The sequence below is a fragment of the Athene noctua genome, chromosome 5 (assembly GCF_965140245.1).
Source record: "Athene noctua chromosome 5, bAthNoc1.hap1.1, whole genome shotgun sequence".
Taxonomy (NCBI): domain Eukaryota; kingdom Metazoa; phylum Chordata; class Aves; order Strigiformes; family Strigidae; genus Athene; species Athene noctua.
Window position 1 is genome coordinate 511,470 of NC_134041.1, and position 21,204 is coordinate 532,673.

The following is a 21,204-nucleotide window of genomic DNA, read 5'->3' on the forward strand; positions in this document are numbered from 1 at the left end:
CGGCTCCCACTGGTGTGTCTGCCGCCGCGCGACTGTGGGACCCCGGCCGGGCTGGCCCAGGGCTCTGCCACAGTGGCCCTTGGCTGTGGGACCCCAGCCGGGCTGGCCCAGGGCCCCGCCGCAGTGGCCCTCGGCTGTGGGACCCCGGCCGGGCTGGCCCAGGGCCCCGCCGCAGTGGCCCTCGGCTGTGGGACCCCGGCCGGGCTGGCCCAGGGCCCCGCCGCAGTGGCCCTGCCGTGCCCACGCCACAGGCCGATCCCGCTCGCCGCAGGCTCCCGAGCAGGTTCAGTTACAGCTGAAGGGGGGTGAGTGCCCCCAGCACACGTGGGCTTGGAGAGCAGCGTGGCTCTGCGGTACCGTTGGTTTCCTGGGGTATTTCAGCATCTCCCATCCTCCTTGGTCTCACGAGCCCCCAGTTAATGTTGCCTTTGGCCGCCACCCTGCACGTCCCATTTTCACAGGGGCATGAACACGTCCCCGGGACACGGGCTCATGGGGTGGAGACAAGGACTGACAGGGGCTGGGCGTCGCTGCCCCAGGTACACCATCTCCTCCGAGTGGGTCGTGCTCTGCAGCATCAGCCATCACCCGCCCCAGGCCCGGGGTTTACAGTCACCCTTTTCCTGCGGGGGGCAGTGGGTGCCCCGCACCGGGCTGTGACCCAGGCCCGTGGTCCCGCTCCCCCCTCCGCAGCGGGTCCCTCTCCAGTGGACTGCACCCGGCTGCCTGCATGGGGCACGCGGCCGTGCCCAGCCCTGCAGGGGTTGAAACCTTCAAGGGCAACAACCCGGTCTGTAGAGCTGCAGCACCCGGGTTCTTCCTGCAGTAGCTGACAGAGCAAACGATTGTTAATTCAGCGGTGCTGCTACAAAACCCTCAAAACATCCTAAGGTTTTATTCTGTGCTTCTGCAGCAGTACACCTGCTCACAATTCTGTTTAGTTACCTTTTTTTTTTCTGGTAAGTGTCCATGAGAGAGAGCATTACTACTTAGAACAGAGCAGTATTTGTATCTCTTACAAAGAGCATCACAATTACTATTCATTCAGTTGGCCATTTGCTTTCAAATGCCTTAGTCTATATCGTCATGTCAGCAAAGATACCCAGACTGCTTTCTGTGTCACTCTCAGGCTCCGGCTCCTCCCCGGGACCCTCCGGAGCCGCGTGTGCGTCTCGCTCTGGCTCGGCCCTTCTCTTCCTCCTGCGGCGGTACACGGGGCGGTGGGTCTCTGCCTGCCCCGGAGGGGGGCTGCTCGCCCCGGCCGCAGGCTTCAGGGCCAGCTCCAGGCTTCTGTGGAATCTAGGAACAAACGAGCGGGTACTTATTACTGTCGTAGATTTGCTCAGGATCTGCAAAACCACGCCGAGAGACTCATGCTTTTGCAGTGAAGCTCTAGAATGGCGTCAGCTGAATTCTGACCAGATGGACTGCCACTATCAGCCACTGCTCCTCACAGCTGGGCAGACTGTACACGGACGTAGGAAAAGAAACACTCGTAGTACACGCAGGCGTCTCCAGCCTCCTTCTGACCCTTCTGGTCCTCCGGCTCCTCTGCCTGTTGTTCCTTGGCTGGAGACAAACGCAAGGCGCAGCGTGCGTGCGACCTCCCGCTGCCTTCCCAAACCAGCACTTGTGGGAACGCTGCGCCTGGCTTAGAGCAGCGCTGCGACCCGAGCACTGCCGAGAGGCTGCTGGCACGGCAGCCGCTGCCGTTACCCTTGGAAAAACAAACTTACACCCTGCGCCAGACTCGTGTTGCTTACAGGTTTTTGCTTAAACAGTTTATAGTCTCCAGAGCTCAAAAGATTAATTGAAATTGTATTTTAGACTTACGGGGGTTGTCTGGTTTGGGGTTTTTTTGGTTTTTTTTAGCATCACCTCTCTAGCTTTTGGGTTTAGATGTCATGAACACGATTGGTGTGCTCTTACAAACCTGTCAATCCTCCTTATGTTTTCTTCCATTTTCTGATTAGCCACGTGTATCAGAAATTCAATGTATTCTTCCGAGACCATCAGTTTCCCCTTGTGGCTCAGTGGAACTTCTAAGCAATGAGTACTCCGGACAGCCTGAAAACACAGACAGAAGCATTTATCTGGAATAAAGTTTTTTTTATTTTATGAAGGTTATTTAAATAATACAGGGAGTTTCTTACAGGAAAAAAAAAAAACAAACCACTTTTTCACACAATTGGTTAGTTTGCAACTAAAGCGGGAAGCTGCTCCTTTGCTGCAGCATGCCCCGTGGTAGCTGGCTGTCACCTGCAATTCAGATCTTGGCTTGGAAACATCAAGGTTACCAGTGACAACATGATTTTGTTACATTCCTTACAGGTAGGTAGAAAAGTTCTTACCATCATAATTTTTCCTCCTTTGCCAACTGTAATACCAGAGTTCCTGAACCCCGAATCGACAGCCACTGAATGCTGCAGAACAAAGAAACGCCTTCAGCAGGTTTCACACACTTTCACAGCGAGAAATAATCACGGAAGGGTTAAAATGCATCTTACAACCTCAGTTTTGCAAAAACCTTACTCTGAACCATCTCCCCAAATCAGTGCAGGAACAGTTACATGCCAGTGCTTCTAGGATCAAACCCAGGCGGCCGTGGTTGGTTTTCAGAGAACCCATCTGCCTGGAGGGTCTGGTCCCGGCCCGCTGGCGCCGCGGGGGCGCTGGGCACTCTGCCGTCTCCCCGGCAGCTGGGAGCCCCGCGGCAGTGGCCCTGCAGTGACATCAGCCCATCAGCTCTCTCTGCCCTGAGGCAGGCCCGGCCGCAGCGCCCCGCAGCCCTCCCGCAGGCCAAGGGGCTGCTGCTCCAGTTCAGACTCTGGAGCGAAGGGCCCGGCCGGCAGCACCGCGGCACAAACGCCCCGCGCTCAGCGGGAAGAACTTCCACACCCAGGCGGCCGGTGCCAGCTCGGGGAACGAGCGGCGGGGCCGTAATTTCGTCTTCTAAAAAGTACAGCCAAATCTCTACCCAGCTCAAAGCTGTTTCCCTCATCAGCTTACTTTCACTACCCCAGTTACCAAAGGCACAGCTCAGCCGGACTGTTCTCAAGTGCCAAAGCTGGCTCAGGAGCCAGCACCTCACTTTTACAGGGGGAGTAAAGCCACCAGGTCCCGCAGCTGCTCGACGCAGTTTTACCAGCAGCTGTGCGTCCCGCAGCTCTTCACACAGCACATGAAGGACAAACGGTTCAAACTTGAGCACAACGTCGCCAGTGGCTTTCTCTAGTGCTGCCATCTGGAAAAGACACCAAAATATTTACATTAATACTGTGTGTACTGTTACTATGAAAAAAGGGGAAGAAAAAGAAAATAATAGCTCGTCAGTGTGTGAAACAAGCATTAACAAAGCAGCAAATGAGTTCCAAGCAGTGAGGTTTGTTCAGCTGCCCTTGATTTTTCATTGCTCACACTACACAGAAATTCCATGGATTTCCATGGTTCTGTTTGCTAAACTGTTTAGGTTTGATAAAAATTCATCGCAAGACACAGAAACCTGAAAAAGTGCACTTCCCTCTTTACCTCTTTGTACATTCCAGTGGGTCGGTACAGCCAGTGCTGCCTGGGGACTGTTTCACTGCAGTCACATGGAACCTGAGCGGCTTTGTTTATTTATTTTTAAACTGGTTTTTAAAATCAAATACATTTAGTTTCTGAAGTACATTCCTCAACATCAGAAAACTTTCTGGGGTTCATTGGATTAAATTCATGGCCTAACATCCTGGATTACATTTTAATCCTAGTTTAAATAATAATGCATAGCCTGCTGTGTAAGAGTTATAACAATAAAAAATTCAGAGGTTGAAATTAGCAGCATAAACCCACAAAACAGGAAAAAAAAAAAGTAACTTCATAATTATAAAATTCAAGAAATTACCTTCAGACCCCTCAGTTCTGCCAGAAGACCGAGAGATGCTGGTGGCACTCTTTCCTGGATTTGTGCGTGTGGAGAAAGCTGTATTACATTCTGCGTGGTTTGCTGTTACAATTTCCCTGCTTTTCTATACTGTCTTTATGCAGAGAAGTCTTAAGGGCTGATATTACTTTTTTCCATTCAGAAAGGTTGCTTTGAGGCAGTTACAGCACTTATTTCACTAGATGATTATTTAATCACAAGCACTGTTTGCCCCCCTTCTTGTTTGCCTGCAGTTGCTTAATTGGCAGCACTAAAAAATTTGCTGTGTTAACTTGGGAAATTTAAGCTGTTTTCCCATACTTTGTTGTTTTGTCTAGCCCTTCTCATCTGTCTTGTAAAATGAAAATATTCACTAAAATCTTCAGGAAATAATTAAATCCATCTGCTTTTTTAAGACAAGCTGGCTGAAGAAACACTCTCTCCTTTAAACATTGAGAAGTATTTATATGTGTTTATGCAGCATCTCCTCCATAAATGTTCTTCTTTTAAGGTCTTTCTGAATGGCTCAGTTTGTGCACCAGATTTTAAAAACCGCCCAAGTAACCACAGCCGTGCCAGAGGTGACGAGAAGCAGAAAGGATCAACACGGCATAAGGCAGCGCTGTGCAGAAACACCTCGGGTCACCCGCTCAGCTCTGCTGAGGCCAACTCACGCTGCCCCGGAGCAAGCTGCCGCGGGCTGAGCCGGGCTGGGCTGGGCTGAGCCGAGCCGGGCTGGGCCGTCGGTTCCCTGCAGCTCAGCACAGGGCTCTGGCTGTGTCAGCTGCTCGGGCTGTAGCAGAGGACCCGTTCCGAGCTGCTGTGCTGTCAGCAGGGGCTCTGAAGGGTTTCTGTTTCTCCGAGAAGGCCGAGGAATTTCGCAGACGCCCCAGAGGGAGCTGTTCGGCGGGAACACGACCAGTCCAGGGAGTCGCGCTGACTGAAATCGTCTGTGCGCGCTGGCGCTGCCCCAGAGCCGCCTGCAGCACGCGTGTCCTCCAAAAGTGGGTCAGTGGAGCAAAGTATCTTACTGCATCTAGATCAGTAATTTCCTGCAAACTCGAATTAATAGGGAAGTGCTGAAAATAATGTTCCCTTAAGCCTGTGAAGCCCGAGGCCCCAACCTGCTCCCAGCACGGCTGATGGGAAAGGGCCCGGCAGGAACAGGATCGGGCCCCTCAGCTCCACAGTCAAAGGCCAGTTCCTTGGCATTTTTCTTATACTTGCAGTAGCTGTGTTAAAAAAAAATAAATCCTGTCTACCTGTTAAAGGGAACAGGAAAAATCAAGAGTATTTCCTCTTGTAAGAGTCGAAACCAACCTACAGCGCCCTTCTCTGCCTGAAACTTGCTGATGGAAATCTTCGTGAGCTACAACAAACACCAACAGAGATTCTGGAGATGTCAGTGTGCATGTGTGAGAAGGCAGGGGTATGGTAAAGTGAGCTGTGAATTGAGTGGCAGAGTTTTGACCTTGCAACTGCTTCTTTTTTTTTGGGCAGACAAAGCAAAGAGATGTATGCAGATGGTGGACTGTTTTGAAAGCATACTAAAAAAAAAAGCCCCACTATATATTTGTCTTTTTTAAATTTCAGGGGATTTTAGGATCGTAAATCAAAAACGCAGTGCAGGATGTTCACTGTTACACTAGTTTGAGGTTTCTGTAAATGAAAGGCTGTTTGCACAGCAAGCTGGGCTCAAGACAGGTTTAAAATCGAGATTTTTAACTGAAGGAGTTTTGTATTACACACAAAGTGAACCTTCCCAGTGCTTACCCAAACATATCTACATTTAGTGGAAACAAAGGAATTGATGTTGGCTGCTTCTGGAATTGCTGGCCAAAACAAGAAAGCAAGAAAACAGCTTATGGAACAGCTGATGAGGACAGCACACAAAATATCTGTTACTCACAGCAGACCCGTTCTGAGAGGGGTTACAACCGCTGCCTTGGCCGTGTCTGTCGGGCTGTCACTGCTGGAGAAGGGGGTCAGTGTCCCGCGGGAGCGGCGCTGCCGAGCAGCCTCAGCCCCGCCACACACGGCTCCTGCCGGGCCCAGGCCGGGGCTCCCACCCCGGTGGGACCGCGCGGGTAACACCGAACGGGCCCTTCTCGCCGACCCCCGCGCAGCCCACTAACGGGCGGGTCACCCCTGTCCGAAAACCAGCAAGTGTTCTACAGAAATTAAGCTTATTTTACTTTTGGATAGGAAGGCTTTTAAATCTAAACCTAGACTCCAGTTGCTGCCTTGCCGGCACTCCCACAAGAAGGGAAAAGAGCAGGTAAGGAGCTGCCAAAATGGAAAATACATTGTTATGCTAACAGTAATCTTTCAGGAAAGGAAGAACACCTGCTTAGAAAAGCATTATTTCTGCTTATTCTGAATGAGGAGAGGGCTTTGAAGAAATTAGAATCACTGCATCTTAGGTTTTCGGATGTTGTTTTTTTCAAAGTTTGTGCTCTAGAAGCAACAGTAATTAGTGACTTGTTGCTGAGCGACTGTGCAGACTGTGTGACTCCAGGCAGTCAGAAATTATTCAGGTTTCATATAGCTCCTTTTACAGGCAGGCAGAGATTTGATACTAAGCTTAAAAGCATTCTCCTCAAAACAGGTCTTAAGCAGAACGTCTAGAGAAAATTTTAGTTTGGAATTAGAGTGTTAATTCGTCTCAGTAACAAATAAAAAGCTACAGATTTCTCTGTATTTGACACGGGGCGTTCTCCGTGACACTCGGAGCGCTGCGCGCAGTGGCCGGAGCGGCCGCAGGGCGCCGAGCTCTCACCACCTCCTCCTTGGGGCAGGTGCCGTGGGCCACCATCAGCCACGTGCAGTTCTGCTTGTGGATCCCGCAGCCGCCCGCGCCCTGGGGACGAGACACGCCATGAGACCGTCCCTGCGGGCGGCGGCGCCCGGCCTCGGGCTTGTGCGAAAAACCGGCCCCGCGGAACGGGAAACGCGGGTTGAGAAGAAATCGCGTTTCCGCAGCGCGGAGTAACGCCTTTGCACCGCACCGACCGCCCGCGGCACCCACCGACACCCCCCCCCCCCCCCCCCGCGGCACCCACCGACCCCCCCCCCCACCCGCCGCACCCACCGACACCCCCCCCCCCCCCCCCCCGAGGCACCCACCGACCCCCCCCCCCGCCGCACTCCCTCCCTCCTCCCTCACCGCGGCGCCGCCGCCCTGCGCCAGGACCAGGCGGCCCGAGCAGGAGCTGGTGGTGCAGAACGGCGCCCGCCCGTTGAGGAGCCGCACGACGGCGGCGGCGCCTGGGTCCAGGGCGCCCTTCCTGCTGCCGTCCGCCCGCGCCAGCCGCTGCGCCTTCCGCCGCCAGAACGCCGCCATGGCGGGGCGGGGCGGGGCGGCCGCCGCGCGCCTGACGGGAGCCCGGCAGGGACAAACCTCCGCGGGGCGGGGCGCCACCCGCCGCCGCCGCTCGGCCCCGCGCTCCGCCGGGCGCTCCGGGCAGGGGCGGGGCGGCGCCGGCGGCCCAACCCCCCCGCGTCCCGCACCGGCCGCGGGCAGGCGGCTGCGGCGGCGGGGCCGGAGGGGCCGGGCGGAGGGGCCGGGCCCGCCCCTCCCGCCGCTCCCGCCCCTCTCCCTCTCCCGGCAGTGCCCCGGTGCCCCGCAGCCCCGGCCCGGCCGCCCCGCCCGAGCTCCGGTGAGTTCTGTCGCGCCTCGCGGGAGCCCAGGGGTGTCCGGCCGGAGCCGTGAGGGCCCCGCGGAGCCCCGCGGGCGCCTTCGCCGCCTGCAGCCGCCCCTGGGGAGGCGCCGCCCGGCGCTGGGCCTGACGCTCTTGCGCCGGCGCCGCCGCACCGCGGCCTCCCGCCCTGCGGCCGCCTCCGCCGGTCTGTTCGCTTCGCGCCCGGCGGACACCGGCCGCGTCCGTGGCGGGACACGGGCCCGCCGCCTCCGCCATTCGCGTCCCGGCGCCGCCGCCGCGGGGCAGGGCCCGGGGCCGCGGTTCCCCCCCCCGCGGCGGGGCCGAACCCGCCTGGGGCGCGGGAGCGGAACCTCCGGTGCCTGCGCTGCGGCGCTTGCCGACGCCTTGTCGGGCCCGAGGTACCGCCTGGCTTTGGGAGCTGGTACGCAGCCGGCGGGAGGTTTGGTGTGCCCGGTTAGCGGCAGGCAGGAGCCGTGCCCGGTTAGCGGCAGGCAGGAGCCGTGCCCGCGGTGCCGCGTGGTCGGGACAGGCCGGGCTGCGGGACGCGGCAGCGACCGCGGTGCTTCTCCCCTCGGCGCTGAACACCTGCCCGTGGAGGGCAGCTGCTGGAGAAATCCCTCCATGGATAAATTATTTGGATGAGAGTCGCCTAATGCCCATAAAGTCCTGCAAATAGTAGGCTTAATTCTGAGCCTGTTACAAGATTTGTGAAAAAAACCCAACCAACCCACCAAGAACCCCCCACATTTAAATGAAGAGTGAGGCTCGGTTTAATCAGTGGCTTGTCAGGCGGTTGTCTGATTATTTGGAAAATGCAGCATAAGTTACGAAGGCAATACAATATTATTGTTTTTCCCCCCCAGATATCCTGGTTGCTATGGCAGCCACAAGAAATGTGATGAGAGCCATCAGAGTTTTTGAATTTGGTGGCCCTGAAGTACTCAGACTCCAGTCAGATGTCTTAATTCCCGATCCAAAAGAAAATCAGGTAGGTGCGAGTCCTGTGAAGTGGAATCATGATGCTGAACGATAACAGGTGCCTTCCAAGCAGAATGAAGAATACAAACCAGAACTTTTCATCTTGAACGTGTAGGTTTTGGTCAGCACATTCATACTGCCCGAGACATCACGTTTAAGAGATGTGGGCTTGTTACTGTTCTGTGGGCTACATGCTCCATGTAAAGGATTTCCTGAAAATGGCTTCAGTTCAACTCTGAATATTTGCTGACTCTGCTTAAGAATTTAGTCCAAATGCTATGATACTGTGCTGTGAATCCACGTTCTAAACCTTTATTGCTTAAGAAGCATCTTTTGTTTTAGGTGTTAATTAAAGTCCATGCCTGTGGGGTGAATCCTGTCGAGGCATATATTCGTTCTGGAAATTACGCTAGAAAACCAGCTTTGCCCTATACTCCTGGCTCAGATGTGGCTGGTGTCGTAGAAAGTGTTGGGGAGCACGTGACTGCCTTCAAGGTATTTACACCCTGGGCTCTAAGCCCCTACTGTGCGTTGTACCCTCTGTGCGTGACCGCCGTGCTGCTGGGGCGGTGCGAGGGGTTGGGGATCACCCCGCGTGCCTGGTGAGAGCGTGCGGCGGGGCGGGCTGGCCGTCCCAGCTGGGGGGGCCGGTGCCGTGGGCCCCCGAGCAGGCAGGGCCTGAGCAGAGGCGCTGCGGTGGGTCTGCCGAGCCCCGGCACCGGCTCTGCGCAGGCTGTGTGCAGGACTCCTTAGGGCCTCGCAGAAGGATTTGAGGTTCCCGTTTGAGGTAATAATTTCATGCAAAGCTGGAAAATTTTCTGTAAAGTTTTCTAGGTGGAAGTAGCTTTTATTTTACTTATTTATAAAGCCCCATAAATTACATATTTTTGTTAAAATTCTTCAAATAGTTTATTACTCCAGTCTAGTAATTTGACTTAGGTTTTCTCAGGGGGAAAGCCTTGGGACAGGGGAAGGCAATTATCAGTTTGCTAAAAGGTATCTATTATAATAGATAAAAATTATTTATTTTGAATGTCTGTTCTTCCCTTCAAGTCGTTAGACTGTTGGTCTCAGACAAACATAAAAACTGCAGTTAAAATTGTGTTGGAATTTTCCGACTTGGAATTTAATTTATTTAACTGTTGTGGGAGAGATGAGAGGTCACGGGGTGTCCTAGGAGCATGTCTTTTTTCCTTGCTTAAACAAAAATAATGGAGAAATGCTTCTTTTGTGTTTGTAAAAGCTTCTGAGGTTTTGCGTTTGGAATTCTTTAGGGTTTGGGTTCATGAAGGTTAATATTAGTGAGACGGTGGGTTTGTGTGTTACGCTGTAGAGCGGGGACTGTAATTATGACACTTAAATGTGAGTGTATGAAATGATCTGGTTTGCGTTGCATTGATTGTATGTATTAGCATTTATAAAAGTCTTCCCTGTGACAAATATAACGGGTTATTTTTAACAGGAGAGCTGTTAGGAACAGCCTGACCTTCTGTGAACTGGGTCTTGATATATACTGAGGAGAAAAATAATTTCTCTATTTCCTTTCCCCCCTTTCTAGAAAGGTGACAGGGTTTTCACCATCGATACGATCTCTGGAGGATATGCAGATTATGCAGTTGCTGCAGCTGACAGAGTCTTTCCCTTGCCGGATAAACTGGACTTCAGGCAGGGAGCAGCGATTGGAATTCCCTACTTCACTGCTTATCGCGCTCTGGTCCAAAAGTAAGGTGCCAAGTCCAAGGTTGTGCATTTTCTGTTTGAATATTGAAAACATTGAAGCTCTTGTTTTCATTGCCCTGCAAAATGGTGGGAGATCAATGATTGGGAAATAATTAAAATGCTTAAGTTAAATTTGTTAAACTGGTGGAACTGCCAGTTAATTGTTACCTAGAAGCTGGTGACTGTAGTTCCCAGTCATTTTCTCCTAAGAGAACACACCTGGAAAGGCTTCTTTGATAAGTATCGTGTAGTAAAACGTGTAACTCGTTTTCAGTACTCATTGGTGTTTTAGCTCGGGAGGAAAACCAGGCCCGGTTCTGGTTTGTTGCTGAGGCGGGCAGCGTGCCGTGGAGCAGGCCCGCCTCGCTCCCGGGGCGCTGGCTGCGGCAGGACCGTGCAGCCAGGAGGAGCCAGGCCTGCCTGTCAGCTTAGGGCTGGAGGTCTGGTTTAGTGTCGCAGAACGAGGGATTGGAACTGGTGGGGGTTAGTTTAAGGTCTGTAAGAGGTGAAGATGTTGAGGTTCAGTACCAGACCGTTGCTGCTCCTTGCACCTTGACGTAATTGCGTGCTCCTTCGTAAACGACCCGGTTTATTTTGCCTCCTTGTTTCCCCAAGGAGGCTGATTATCCCTGTTTAGCCATAACATAAAGGGGAAATAATACTGGGTGGAAGGGGTGTGATGTCAGTATATGCAGTCTGATGCTTGATGGTTGTGTGCTGCAGTCGTGATGCCAATATTTTCTGTTTCTCCATGCAGAGGGCGTGCCAAAGCAGGAGAGACTGTCCTAGTGCATGGCGCCAGTGGGGGAGTAAGTATTTTGAGAAGACAAGTTATAAGCAATGCTGCTTTCTGTCTTGTATCTGCTTTCGTCTGTGATACGGTTTAAGGTCACGTTTATATCAATAGATTAAGAAAATCAGGTTTTTATTTCAGATGCTTTAGGATACCTTTTTCTTAGAGCAAACCCTGTTACTCCAAACAGCTGTGAAACTGCGCGAGCAATTGTGTGAGGCCCCTCCTCACAGAGTGCCCCATAGTGAGCACGTTGTCACAGTCGGAAGTGGGAAGCTTTCTAACTGGTCTTCCGGAGGTGTAACTATGGGCAGAAAGCTGGGATTTTAAAACATGTGCACGTTGCTGTCAGTTCTGTGAGCCGCGGCCGCAGCGGCGATGGGTTTCCGGGTGGTTTCACCCTCAGCTAACGGCGAGGGGCACGGGTGGGGCTGGGGTGTCTGAATCCAGGGCTGGGTACTGGGTGACACTGGACACTCCGTTTGCTGTGGCTTCACGTGACAGGCTGACTTCAGGTCTCTTTTACACCACATTCTGGTTCGATTTATCCCCCATACTCGGAGTGTTGTTGCTCAGCTTCTGGTGACGCTCCAAACAGCTGCTGTAAAGGGGCGAAGTCCTTCGTTATTTGGTCACAGCAGAAGGGTGATTATGACACTCATGTGTATGAGGAGTTGTTCAGATCTCATTCCAAGATACTACATTCAGCGTGGTCGCCTCTTTTTTTTTTTTTTTTTTTTTTTTTTTTCCCCCTTAAGGTAAATGTAGTGTTTCTATTCTTACTTATTTTATATTTCTTGCAGATATATTCCCTTGGTTTACAGAAGCACAGGACACAATTCTGTTGTTCTGTGCTCGTGTAGCCTTTGCTGTAGGAACACTTGTAAAAGCAGTGGGACACGTGTGGGTGTGATGCACACACTGAAGAGAAAAGGGGGTTTGTGCTGCGTCTTTTCTTTCAGGTGGTGTTGACTCCCATAATGATTCTTCAAAACGTGCCTCCTTTACAATTTTTCTGTGGAAATCGGTCTGGCCATGATGTATTTTAATTAGCAGTGTTTGTTTTTTCATTTAGTTGAAAACTGGTGATCTGCTGTTGTGAAAACAAGGTCACGTTTGGCGGTTTGGGGAGGTCCTGGCCAGACAGATGGTCAGGGTAGAGTTTTTCGAGAAGCCTGTCCGTGTGTTCTGTGTGTTATCTGTACATTCCCATTTCAAAAGCAGCCACAGGACGGAGCTTTGCTCTGCGGAGCCGGCCCGGGGCCGCGCTGGCCCCCCTGGGGTGGCCCTGGGCTCCTGGGGAGGCAGCGCTGGCCTGCAGAGCTGGGGTGGGACACGGACAGGCTGGTTTCGAAAGAAATCGTTGAATCTGTCTGTGAAAGGTGCAAAAGTGGCGTTAATACAGTTTGTGCTTGCAGATGTCCTTTGCAATATATAAGGCTGGTATCAGAGCGGGGGATTCTCTGAAGAGAAGCATCTCCTTGTCTTTGTAGCAAATGCACGTCGCCCAGCTTTAACAGATGGACGTTCTGCCTGGGTTTATGGCAAATGCTGATGGCTGTTAAACCACAAAACTTTACTGTGCTTCTGTAAATATTGTTTCTTTTTTAAAATATTGTTTGGCTGTCTTTAAGATCCAAATGACTTATTATGGCTAAAAAAATGTGGTTACCAAGCCAACTTTTTAAATGGGTAAGATCCAAGTTGCTGGTAGAATATATAAAATTGAAAATGCTAAGAAAGAGAGAGAAGAAAAAAATTTTTATTTCTTTTCTTCCTCCCCCTCCCCCCCTCCTCAGGTGGGAATAGCAACATGTCAGATCGCCAGAGCTTATGGTTTAAAGGTTTTGGGTACAGCAGGAACTGAGGAAGGCATGAACCTGGTTCTGAGAAATGGCGCTCACCAAGCCTTTAATCACAGAGAAGCTAATTACCTTGATAAAATTAAGGTAAGTGTGTATCAGTGCTAGGTGGTGCAGCGTGTATTGTTCTTACTAACAAAACGTGAACAGGTTTTGCACAAGTTTTTTAAAGTAGATTTTTGTAGGAGCACTAGTGTGCTGCCTTTTCCGCTTCGACCCAAGGAAAAACTTTTCGAGGCTGGAAGAGCTGAGTTGTCTCTCAGGCAATGGCACGCAGAGCCTCTGGCGTTCCGGGAGTCTCAGTAGGGCAGCACGTTGTAATTCGGCGTATCGGACCGTGCTGAAATTAGACTGAGTAGCTGTCAGCCTGAGTACAAAGGCTGTGCTTAGAACTGGGGCAATGAACTGTAGGATGTGTGTTATCTGTAGCACGTGAAATACGTGGTGGTAGCCCAGCAGTAACTGGAGTGGTGTGGATAAGACCTTGTGTCCTGTGCAGGCGTGTGCAGGGGCAGGAGGAGTCAATATCGTCATAGAAATGCTCTCCAACGTCAACCTGGCTGCGGACTTGCAGCTGCTGTCCTGCGGGGGAAGGGTGATGGTGAGTGTTTCCTGGCACTGGCACTGCGGGTGCGTTCCGCGCCGCCGTTCAGCGGTTGTACCTTGGCCTCCTTTAATTTGTACCAGGTTGTGGGCTGTAGAGGTCCCATTGAGATCAATCCGAGAGACACCATGAGTAAGGAGTCCAGCATAATTGGAGTTAGCCTGTATCTTGCAACTGAGGTGAGAAACGTTTTTATTTGAAAGAGCTTTTGGTTGATTTGTTCCCACCCCTGTTTCCCGTTGAAATCATTCGTGGGGGTGAAGGCGTAACTCCGCTGTAAGGCACTTGTTTGTTCCTTTACGTTTTGATTTCCTCCCAGAACCCCCTGAGATCTTTCTCAGGGTAGGAAGCCTCAGTTCACGCTCGTTGCTAGCCCGTGCCCCTGCGGGGGCTCGTGGTGACGCTGTCCCTCCCGCAGGAGGAGCGCCGTGCCTGCGCGGCGGCCGTGCTGCCGGGCCTGGAGGGCGGCTGCCTGCGCCCGGCCGTGGGCCGCGGGTACGCGCTGCCGAGGGCGCCCCAGGCGCACAGCGACATCCTGGGCGGCGCGGGCGCGGCGGGGAAGGTGGTGCTGCTGCCCTGAGCCGCCCGCGCCCGGCACCGCGAACCGGGCTGCGCCCCAGCCCTGGCGCCGGCGGCCGGCGCTCTCGGGACTTGCGCCCGCTAATAATTGACCGGCCGCTTGCTTTCTGTCACGAGCGGAGCCGCGAAGACTTGCAAGTCATTTTTGCTGCTTTTGTGGCTGACGTGGAAACAATAAACTGTCCTGGCGGCCGTTGTGCCGCGGGGGAAGCTGATCCTCGGGTGGGCTTTGATGCCGCAGCAGGGGCTGGGCTGGGAAAGACCTTAAAGCCGCTCCCGGCCCGGCCGGGCAGCGCTGCCGCCATTGGCTGGGGGAAGCTCCGCCCCCGCCCGGCTCCTAGCAACCCGGGCAGCGCTGCCGCCATTGGCTGGGGGAAGCTCCGCCCCCGCCCGGCTCCTAGCAACCCGGGCAGCGCTGCCGCCATTGGCTGGGGGAAGTTCCGCCCCCGCCCGGCTCCTAGCAACCCGGGCAGCGCTGCCGCCATTGGCTGGGGGAAGTTCCGCCCCCGCCCGGCTCCTAGCAACCCGGGCAGCGCTGCCGCCATTGACTGGGGGAAGCTCCGCCCCCGCCCGGCTCCTAGCAACCCGGGCAGCGCTGCCGCCATTGGCTGAGAGAAGTTCCGCCCCCGCCCGGCTCCTAGCAACCCGGGCAGCGCTGCCGCCATTGGCTGGGGGAAGTTCCGCCCCCGCCCGGCTCCTAGCAACCCGGGCAGCGCTGCCGCCATTGGCTGAGAGAAGCTCCGCCCCCGCCCGGCTCCTAGCAACCCGGGCAGCGCTGCCGCCGTTGGCTGGGGGAAGCTCCGCCCCCGCCCGGCTCCTAGCAACCCGGGCAGCGCTGCCGCCATTGGCTGGGGGAAGTTCCGCCCCCGCCCGGCTCCTAGCAACCCGGGCAGCGCTGCCGCCATTGGCTGGGGGAAGTTCCGCCCCCGCCCGGCTCCTAGCAACCCGGGCAGCGCTGCCGCCATTGACTGGGGGAAGCTCCGCCCCCGCCCGGCTCCTAGCAACCCGGGCAGCGCTGCCGCCATTGGCTGAGAGAAGTTCCGCCCCCGCCCGGCTCCTAGCAACCCGGGCAGCGCTGCCGCCATTGGCTGGGGGAAGTTCCGCCCCCGCCCGGCTCCTAGCAACCCGGGCAGCGCTGCCGCCATTGGCTGAGAGAAGCTCCGCCCCCGCCCGGCTCCTAGCAACCCGGGCAGCGCTGCCGCCGTTGGCTGGGGGAAGCCCCGCTCCCGCTGTGTCCTAGCAACGCCCGGGACGCCACCAGCCGCGCTCATTTGAGGAGAAGGCGAGGAGCGAGGAGGTCATGAGAAATGTGGAGTTGGCGAGTAGTGAGTGAGGAGAGCCGTAAGGAGGAGGAGTAGGAGAGGGCAGCAAGCAGCATCAGGCGATGGCGAGCAGCGCTGGGACACGGCGACCGGTCCCACCGTCAGCTCCCAGGCGCAGCCGGAGCCAGCCCCAACAGGTTCCGCGGCACAGCTGCCCCTTGCCGCGCCCGGAGCGCCGGCACTTTGACCTCAGCTGCCCGCCGCCAAGGTGAGTGGGGCTCGGGGGGCTCCGGAGGGCCCAGGGCCGGTCCGGGCGGGCTCCGGGGAGCGGGCGGGGGAGGTCCGGGGTCCGGTCCGGTCGCTGTCCCTCCCGCGGGGTGCCAGGGGGTGGCGGCAGGGGGGACACGGGGGCCGCGGTGCAGTCGGGGTCACCCCTTGCACGTGAACGGGCTGTGTCCCGGTGTGGTTTCTGACAAGCACGGCAGTAGTAGTCGAGGTTAGTAACTGCGGAAGCCAGAGCAGTTCCTCGAGGTGAGGTCCCTGCGGCGCAGCGCCGGGCGGGTGGCCCAGCCGCGGGCAGTGCCTCCCCCTTGGAGCAGGAGGGTCAGTGTACACGTGTCAGAGCCCTGGCTCCTCGCACAGCACCTGCCTCCTTCTGTGGAGACGGGGGATTGTTTTCCTGGCTTTTCATCTTCTGAACAGATGGTCTCGGAGAGAGAGGAACCCACTGGCCATATCTGCTTGGTGTAAGCTTGGAGGCTTTAGTGTCATAAAGGCAGCAGTTACCTTCTGGATGCCCGTACTGGCACGTAGATGGCAAGATCCCGTTCTCTGTGATGGACTTGCATCATCTTTTGAGTCCTAGGCCCATGTGGGCCTGTTAGGCCATTCCCAGCTGGGACTCACAAAGTCCTTACCGTCAGGATTTAACACCAACTCCCAGTTCTGCAGAAAACCATTTTTCCAGCATCTGCTTCCCTCCCTGGAGACCCCGACAGTATCTTTTTGTGGAAGTGGGACATAGGTGATGGTGGCTGAAGGGTTTCTTAGGGAGGGAATGGCAGGCAGGTGGCGGGAGCCTGGGAAGTCTCAGAGGAGTCTTTGCTCCCCAGCGGAATGGCTGGGCCGGCCCCTGCCTTGGGGATGTCGAACTTGCCGTTTGTGGTGTACAGCCTGTGGTGAGGCTTGTCCTGCCCGAAAGCCGGATATGAGCCTTTCTTCTTCGTGTCCCAGCAGGCACGGTGTGAGATCCAGCAGGTCGCTGGGGTGAGGAGTGGTCTCCTCCAGGGCAGGGCTGACTGCCTGAGGGGCAGGAGCCTCCAGCTGGGGCGCACGACACCGGGGCTCCGGTTCCCCGGGACTCCACTGGGCCGGAGCTACAGCTTTGGGGCTCTCTCAGATTATGTCTTTGGGGAGCAGTCACTGGTTTAATTGCACTGTGACTTATTAACTGTGAAGATTTGCTTTACAAACCTGACATGGGATGCCTGCTGTGACTCGATATCCTTTCAGATGAGCAAGAGAGGTCTTAAAAATCTTTGTGATACGCAGCCCTGGCCCTGAGCACAGTGCGTTGTGCGCTGCAGGCTGAGAGAAACCAGACGCTGGTAATCAATGGTAGTGGCAGTGAAAATCCCACTGAATACGGAGTTCCAAGCGGACAGTTCCTTAATTGACTAAAATCATGGTCATCAGCTCTGCCCTGATTTGTGTCTGGTTGTGTAATCCCAATTTGCTGTTTCGGTAGAATGGCGAGTTAATGCAAGGGATATGTGAATTGGGGAATATTCCTTTTTCCCATGGTATATGGTCCCTCACTTTAAAATTCTAGACAGGTGAGAAGCAGAGAGATTATTTGATGGTGATCTTTTCCTTTTAGAAACTCCCAAAATGTACTCTTCAGTATATTCTCATCTATGTTAGTACGCAAGGTAAAGAACATTTACTACAAAAAAGTGGATGTCCATTGAAAAGGTATTGTTAAAATGGGATGTCACCATTTCTCAGCGACTCTGTAGGAAAAGTGCTACACCTGGAACATCACTGGTGAAGAATTCTGAGGAGATTGCTTCACTTGAATCAGTCTTGATTTGGCATAAATTTGGGGGACTCAACAGGAACAAACAGTGTAGGTCCAAGCATGCTAACCAACCTTAAATATGAAATTATTGAAGTAACAGTGATATGTAGTCACTGTCTGTGATACCACAGAGACGAATGTGGTACTAGTTCTGAGAAGAGCTTTGAATCTTGTCCTGGAGGCTACAGATCAGTCAGTCTAGCTCCTGCGCTAGGAAAATTGTCTGCAATTCCAGTAAATACCGAGAATTTGTAGAGAAGAAGAAACAGGATAAACAGGCAGAGAAAAAGGAGTCCCAGAAATAGATTAAAAAAAAAAAAAAAAAAGACTTTTTGGACTTACCGTGACACGACTGTGACAAACACTTTGTACAGTACTGTTTAAGACTCATTCTCCTCCTCTGCTGTATGTTTTTCTAACACACGTTTTTGTCAGTTCTGCACTTTTATCTCTTGTAGAGGATTTAGAGGTGACATTTAAATGTAGTTCTTAAATATTTAACTCTCTGGAAGAAAACTTCTCAGACACGAACTTCTGTTAGCCTTTTGATGATAACAGGTGCAGGAGCAGAGGACTAAATGAGACCAGGGGTCTGCTTTGCTCAAGAGCTTGTTTCTGACGTCACGGAGTTAGGAAATCCGTGACGTTTCTCCGATAACTTGCTCCTGGGGAGGCGCTGCCCAAGCCCCGGGTTGCGTTGCTCTGTGGCGCCAGCAATGAGCCCAGACCCGTGCTGTGCACCGCGGTGCCCGGCGTGTTCCGTGCGCTGTCCCTGTGCCGCCCTCCTGGGCGGGAGGGGCCTTCCCCAGCAGAGAGCTCGGGGTGCCAGGACATCCGGCTGCCTTCTTTCCAGGGGTTTAACAGGTCTTGGTTCAGGCCCAAAACATTTCCTCATTCCCTCCAGTACCCTTCTGAACCTTGAATTTAATTCAGCATTTTTGAGGACCAGCCTGTTCATCATCTAAATGAGAAAATCATGTGCAGACTTCTTTGAAACGGAAGTTGCTACATCCCTCTGCTCAGGTGGGAGCGGCATCTTAGCTGGTTATATGGTCCATGAAATATTAGATGCAAGGAAGTAAATGAGAAGGAATTGGATTGACTTTCTCCTCAGCCACTGTATGCAGCTGCCAGGTGATACCATGAGTCCATCCTCAGCACAGCTGATGTAATCTGGTGGTTTCAAAAGCGAGTGCAAACAGTGGATTAAAAAAGTAATGTAGAAGAGTTGCTGTAGTACCAGTGGTTCATCAACGTGCATAACAGGATGAGCTAAATCGTTTGTTTAAAGTTTAATTTATTGTTGATAGGCTACCTGTGAGGTTATTGTGAAACCCCAGATAAAACTCCTGTAAATCCATGATCTCTTTGGGTTTTTTGATCTTTTTTTAAAAAGAGATTTCTTTTGTTGAGTACACCGTTGTGTCACGGAAGGCAGCGAGTCTGCCAAATGCTTGACAGAGCGCAAACAGTTTCCCAAAATCGCAGAATCAACTAGGTTAGGAAGGACCTTGAAGATCATTTAGTCCAACCGTTAAAATTATAGAAAAATTTCTTGTTGTCCTTGATTGCTGAGTTTGGCCTTGATCAGCTTGTTGTGTACCCCTGAGCAGCTGGAAAAGTCCCAGAGGAGCTCTGTGTCACCTGAGAAAGGAACTGAAGATAAGGAGGAAGAAGGGAAACACTGTGTTTGTCAGATACCCGAACAGTGGGGGATTTCAAGAAAAGTAGCCAATAAATAGACAAACAGCCACGTAACCAGTGAGACTGGTGCATGGAGAAAAGGAACCTCTGCGCTGGGGTAGCTGTGATGGTTCCCCTCTGGCTTTCCAGGGATGCAGGACGTGCCTTGGGTAGAGCAGGGGAGCGTCCTGCTTGGATGGGCTGCGTGGTCTGGTTCTTCCTTTGTTGGTCTTGCAGCTTCGCACCAATAAATAGGAGAGAGATCAATTTGTTCACTTTGGATTGTTCGAGGGACGCATTAGAGAACCTTTAGCATGTTGACGCAGGAAGAGACTTGGAGGCCTTGCGCTCATTTTTATTGCTCTGGATACAGAGGAGGACTTGGCACCCCTGCGCCAGGGCTCTGGGAAGGGGAGGAGCCCAGCAGAGCGTCCCGGAGTCCGCTGGGCCGAACAGCACCTCAGAGCCGTGGCAGTGCTGCCCGGTCGGTGTCTCTCAAGCCTTGGAAGCGCGCTCTGGAATCCCGGAAGAGTCTGTTATCCGGGGAGGCTGTCGTGGGGGTTGGTCTGGGAGCCCTCCAGGGCTGGGCTCTGCCGGAGCCTGTGCCTTGGCGGTGCTGCGCCGGTCGGTGCTGAGCTGCTCTGTCTGCTGTAGACGTCCCTTGTTTCTGACAGGAATCTTCCGGAGGCCGGAAGATGTTGCTTTTACATACTCTGATGGGCATTTACCTGACAAAATGTTGGGCATGATTCAACGAGACTGCATTTTGTGCGGCAAACTATTGGGCAGGTCTCTCTAATAACTTGGCTGTCAAGGGGCTTATATGCATCTGTATTGCTTTTATTTCAGATTACTGGAAACCTATAACAGTCTGAGAGACAAGCACTTGGCTGGATATTTCAGCAATGCCAGGATAAGAAATCACCTTCAGAGATCAGGACTGGTGAGACTGAAAAATTTCCTTTTCTGAGAAAAAAAAAATAATTATTTGTTTCTCTTAATATTGTGCAAGTCAAATCACTGACAGTCGTGTTGTACGTTTGTTAGAGGTATGCGTTGTCATCGGTAAGAATTTGACCAGCCAAACATGTGCAATTCTGCTGTGCCAGATCAAAGCCCCACGATCCCAAAGTTCTCCCCTACACCATATCCCCCGGCAGCATTGATTCTCTTAGGGTACTGATTCTCTTAGGTTTTTAGAATGTGACAGCTAAGCATCTTTGACTCTAATAGCTGTTTAAATAGCTTCAGGGTTATTTTTTAAGAGACTTTAATAAAGCTGAAGGATTTGGTAAAGGTGAACGCGCTGAACATTTTAAAATATACTTATGCGCTCCTGGGTGTGACGGTGTTTAGCACAGGCAGAGGCAACCCCTACGCAGTAGGAAGGCAGGTGTTTAACTGCCCTCCGCTGACTTGGGCAGCAGCCCCTGGAGAGCAAGGCTGAGCCCACAGCTTTTAGGAGATGTGACTGGGGCTCTCCTGCCCTCTTCAGCTGGCTGGTGGGGTCCATGGGGTCAAAGAAATGACAATTCTGTGCTCGGAAGGTGAGTTCCAGCACCGTGGCAGAAGCAGAGGTGGTAACTAAGCAGGAAGAGAAAGCAGCCTTTCTGGGAAATTGGGCTTTGTTCAAAATCATAGCTTGTTCCGTCTTTTCCCTCTTAGTTACATTCTGTTTGTTTACGGCAGATTTCGAGGAGTGGAAGAATAATTCCGGAGAAGGAGTACCGGCTTAACACCCTGCGGGAAGAACATCTGCGACACGTACAGGAGTACCTGGCTGGCACAGTGTTTAATAAGGCCCTTGACGCCGAGGTACGCGTTCCCCAGCTGGGTGAGCCCTGTCAGGTACTCCCCCGCTGACAGCCAGGGCTCTTCACTCCTACTGGACTGTCTGGGGTAGCCGCGCCCTTGCGGCGCCCTGAAGGGCTCTGTCCTGCCGGGAGAAGGAAGTCGTTGTGCTTGACAGCCCCGCGTGAAACCTCCGCTGACCTCTGGTTGTCAGCCCGCCCCGCCAGCAGGGCGAGCGCTGTCCTGGCTCTTGCGCTGCCCTCCCGCTCTCATCAGGCTGTGGGGTGATA

The 21,204-nt window shown here is 53.5% G+C and overlaps 2 protein-coding genes across 12 annotated transcripts; one reads left to right on the top strand and one right to left on the bottom strand.

The window, feature by feature from the left end:
* Nucleotides 1-881: 881 nt before the first annotated feature.
* Nucleotides 882-7,258, bottom strand: TYW3 (tRNA-yW synthesizing protein 3 homolog). 8 transcript variants are annotated; one of them, XM_074905963.1, is made up of 7 exons: nt 7,068-7,258; nt 6,681-6,761; nt 3,884-3,937; nt 3,146-3,244; nt 2,352-2,423; nt 1,934-2,067; nt 882-1,299 (listed from the first exon to the last, which is right to left on the bottom strand). In XM_074905963.1, exons 1-7 carry the CDS (start codon nt 7,242-7,244, stop codon nt 1,077-1,079), a joined length of 840 nt encoding a protein of 279 aa, XP_074762064.1. In that variant the 5' UTR covers nt 7,245-7,258; the 3' UTR covers nt 882-1,076. The 8 variants fall into 8 exon arrangements, with proteins under 8 accessions (XP_074762064.1, XP_074762063.1, XP_074762068.1 ...); XM_074905962.1 differs by having other exon boundaries at nt 3,092-3,244; XM_074905967.1 differs by lacking the exon at nt 3,884-3,937 and having other exon boundaries at nt 6,684-6,761.
* A 201-nt stretch (nt 7,259-7,459) lies between these two features.
* Nucleotides 7,460-20,938, top strand: CRYZ (crystallin zeta). Of its 4 annotated transcripts, XR_012633651.1 has the most exons (10): nt 7,460-7,560; nt 8,427-8,551; nt 8,884-9,036; nt 10,100-10,263; nt 11,018-11,069; nt 12,853-13,002; nt 13,415-13,516; nt 13,603-13,698; nt 19,973-20,066; nt 20,813-20,938. XR_012633651.1 is itself a non-coding variant. In XM_074905971.1 (9 exons), the coding sequence occupies exons 2-9, from the start codon at nt 8,441-8,443 to the stop codon at nt 14,097-14,099; spliced, it is 990 nt and encodes a 329-aa protein (XP_074762072.1). In that variant the 5' UTR covers nt 7,460-7,560; nt 8,427-8,440; the 3' UTR covers nt 14,100-14,305. The 4 variants fall into 4 exon arrangements, 3 of the variants coding, with proteins under 3 accessions (XP_074762072.1, XP_074762073.1, XP_074762074.1); XM_074905971.1 differs by lacking the exons at nt 19,973-20,066; nt 20,813-20,938 and adding an exon at nt 13,938-14,305; XM_074905972.1 differs by lacking the exons at nt 19,973-20,066; nt 20,813-20,938 and adding an exon at nt 13,839-13,975.
* The last annotated feature ends 266 nt before the right edge of the window (nt 20,939-21,204 follow it).

Coding starts and splice junctions, on each gene's coding strand:
- TYW3 (XM_074905962.1), bottom strand. CDS start 7,244: ATGGCGGCGTTCTGGCGGCGGAAGGCGCAGCGGCTGGCGCGGGCGGAC. Junction 2,424..3,091: donor GCTTTACTCCCCCTGTAAAA/GTGAGGTGCTGG, acceptor TTTGTTCTGCAG/CATTCAGTGGCTGTCGATTC. Junction 1,300..1,933: donor AACATAAGGAGGATTGACAG/GTTTGTAAGAGC, acceptor GTTTGTTCCTAG/ATTCCACAGAAGCCTGGAGC.
- CRYZ (XM_074905971.1), top strand. CDS start 8,441: ATGGCAGCCACAAGAAATGTGATGAGAGCCATCAGAGTTTTTGAATTT. Junction 11,070..12,852: donor TGCATGGCGCCAGTGGGGGA/GTAAGTATTTTG, acceptor CCCCCTCCTCAG/GTGGGAATAGCAACATGTCA. Junction 13,517..13,602: donor CCTGCGGGGGAAGGGTGATG/GTGAGTGTTTCC, acceptor AATTTGTACCAG/GTTGTGGGCTGTAGAGGTCC.